The following is a 1,412-nucleotide window of genomic DNA, read 5'->3' as shown; positions in this document are numbered from 1 at the left end:
CTCTCTCTCTCTCTCTCTCTCTCTCTCTCTCTCTCTCTCTCTCTCTCTCTCTCTCTCTCTCTCTCTCTCTCTCTCTCTCTCTCTCTCTCTCTCTCTCTCTCTCTCTCTCTCTCTCTCTCATCTCCCCCTCTATCTTAGTCTCGCCCTTCTCTCATTCGGCCAGAGACTATAATCCTAGTTTACATGAAATGCTCGCATTAGGGCCAAGAAACCAAAAGACGAACGCGACCGTTAATGCCAGGCAATCAAATTGCATCGGCTGCTCGCATTGAAATTCACGTAATAAAAGCCGCGCAAATTTGATTCTCCACCGGCCATCGCATCCGACTCACCACGCCTAGTAACCACGCCTGACAGACGGCGACCCCTGGTGGCGATTCACGGAACTTTTTTCGCACACAGCGGTTCGCGGTTCGTCATTGCTCGCGGATGTGGCAGAGAACCCCCCCCCCCCCCCACTGAGGTTTCGCCGAAACCCGCGTCTTGTTTTGAAGACAGAATTGTAAAACGGGAGGTAAAAACGCCGGGAGCATAAATGACAGATATGTAGTGGTTAAGAGCGAGAGCCTGAGTACTGATTACCTGCAGATCAATTACAGTTTCCTGATTGGCTGCGCTGGTTTTTAGGGCAACATGGCGGCGCGCGCACGCCTGTATAATGTACCCGCCTATATAATCAGACTCCGGGTGAGATTTGAAGACTTACCGTTTCCTTGTCGGGCAGCAATTCCTTACGGATGCGGAAGAAATTCTTTCCGTATTGCCGTAGTCCTTTAGCAAATCGTTTCTGAAAGCGAAATAAATGGAAAGACGTGGCGCGTCACTGCGACAACAATACCCGCGCGCTATCACGCCGAAACAGGACAATGGAGCAATCGTCGATAACGGGTAATTTCCCGCTGATCCCCGCCGGAGCTCAGTAATATGTCGCATCGATTCACCCCCGCTGAGCCCATCCTGAGGTAATTGAAAGTGTTGACAAATCAGGGAAGAATTCACGAGCGCTGAATTATGAGATGATGATGGCGAGGCTTAATGGAAATTGGCCAGACATTCCCACTAATGATTGCCAGTAACTCTCCATGCATGCAAGTCAAATGAGCGAATGCAGACAAACGCACCAGACAAATAATATAAAACGAATGAGAATACGACGAAGACAGTGAGAGAGGAAGCGTGCATGAGCAAGAGAGAGCGAGAGAGAGAAGGAGAGTGTGAGAGAGATACACAGAGAGAGAGAGAGAGAGAGAGAGAGAGAGAGAAAGTGAGAGAGAGGGAGAGAGAGAGAGAGAGAGAGAGAAGGAAAGTGAGAGAGAGTGAGAGAGAGAGAGAGAAAGAGAGACAGAGAAAGAGAGAAAGAGAGAGAGAGAGAGAGAGAGAGAGAGAGAGAGAGAGAGAGAGAGAGAGAGAGA

At 49.4% G+C, this 1,412-nt stretch overlaps 1 protein-coding gene across 1 annotated transcript in view; it reads right to left on the bottom strand.

Moving 5' to 3' along the window:
• LOC106821214 (arginine-glutamic acid dipeptide repeats protein-like) overlaps window positions 1–1,412 on the bottom strand; it is a 57,218-nt gene that overhangs the window by 39,049 nt on the left and 16,757 nt on the right. The window contains exon 8 of the mRNA XM_014825923.1: window positions 707–787. Coding sequence (XP_014681409.1) covers window positions 707–787 — 81 coding nt within the window. The remainder of the gene's footprint in view (window positions 1–706; window positions 788–1,412) is intronic.

Source organism: Priapulus caudatus, unplaced genomic scaffold (assembly GCF_000485595.1).
Source record: "Priapulus caudatus unplaced genomic scaffold, Priapulus_caudatus-5.0.1 Scaffold64, whole genome shotgun sequence".
Taxonomy (NCBI): Eukaryota; Metazoa; Priapulida; class Priapulimorpha; order Priapulimorphida; family Priapulidae; genus Priapulus; species Priapulus caudatus.
Note: the sequence above shows the minus strand (reverse complement) of the source record. Positions and strands in the feature narration are given on the sequence as shown.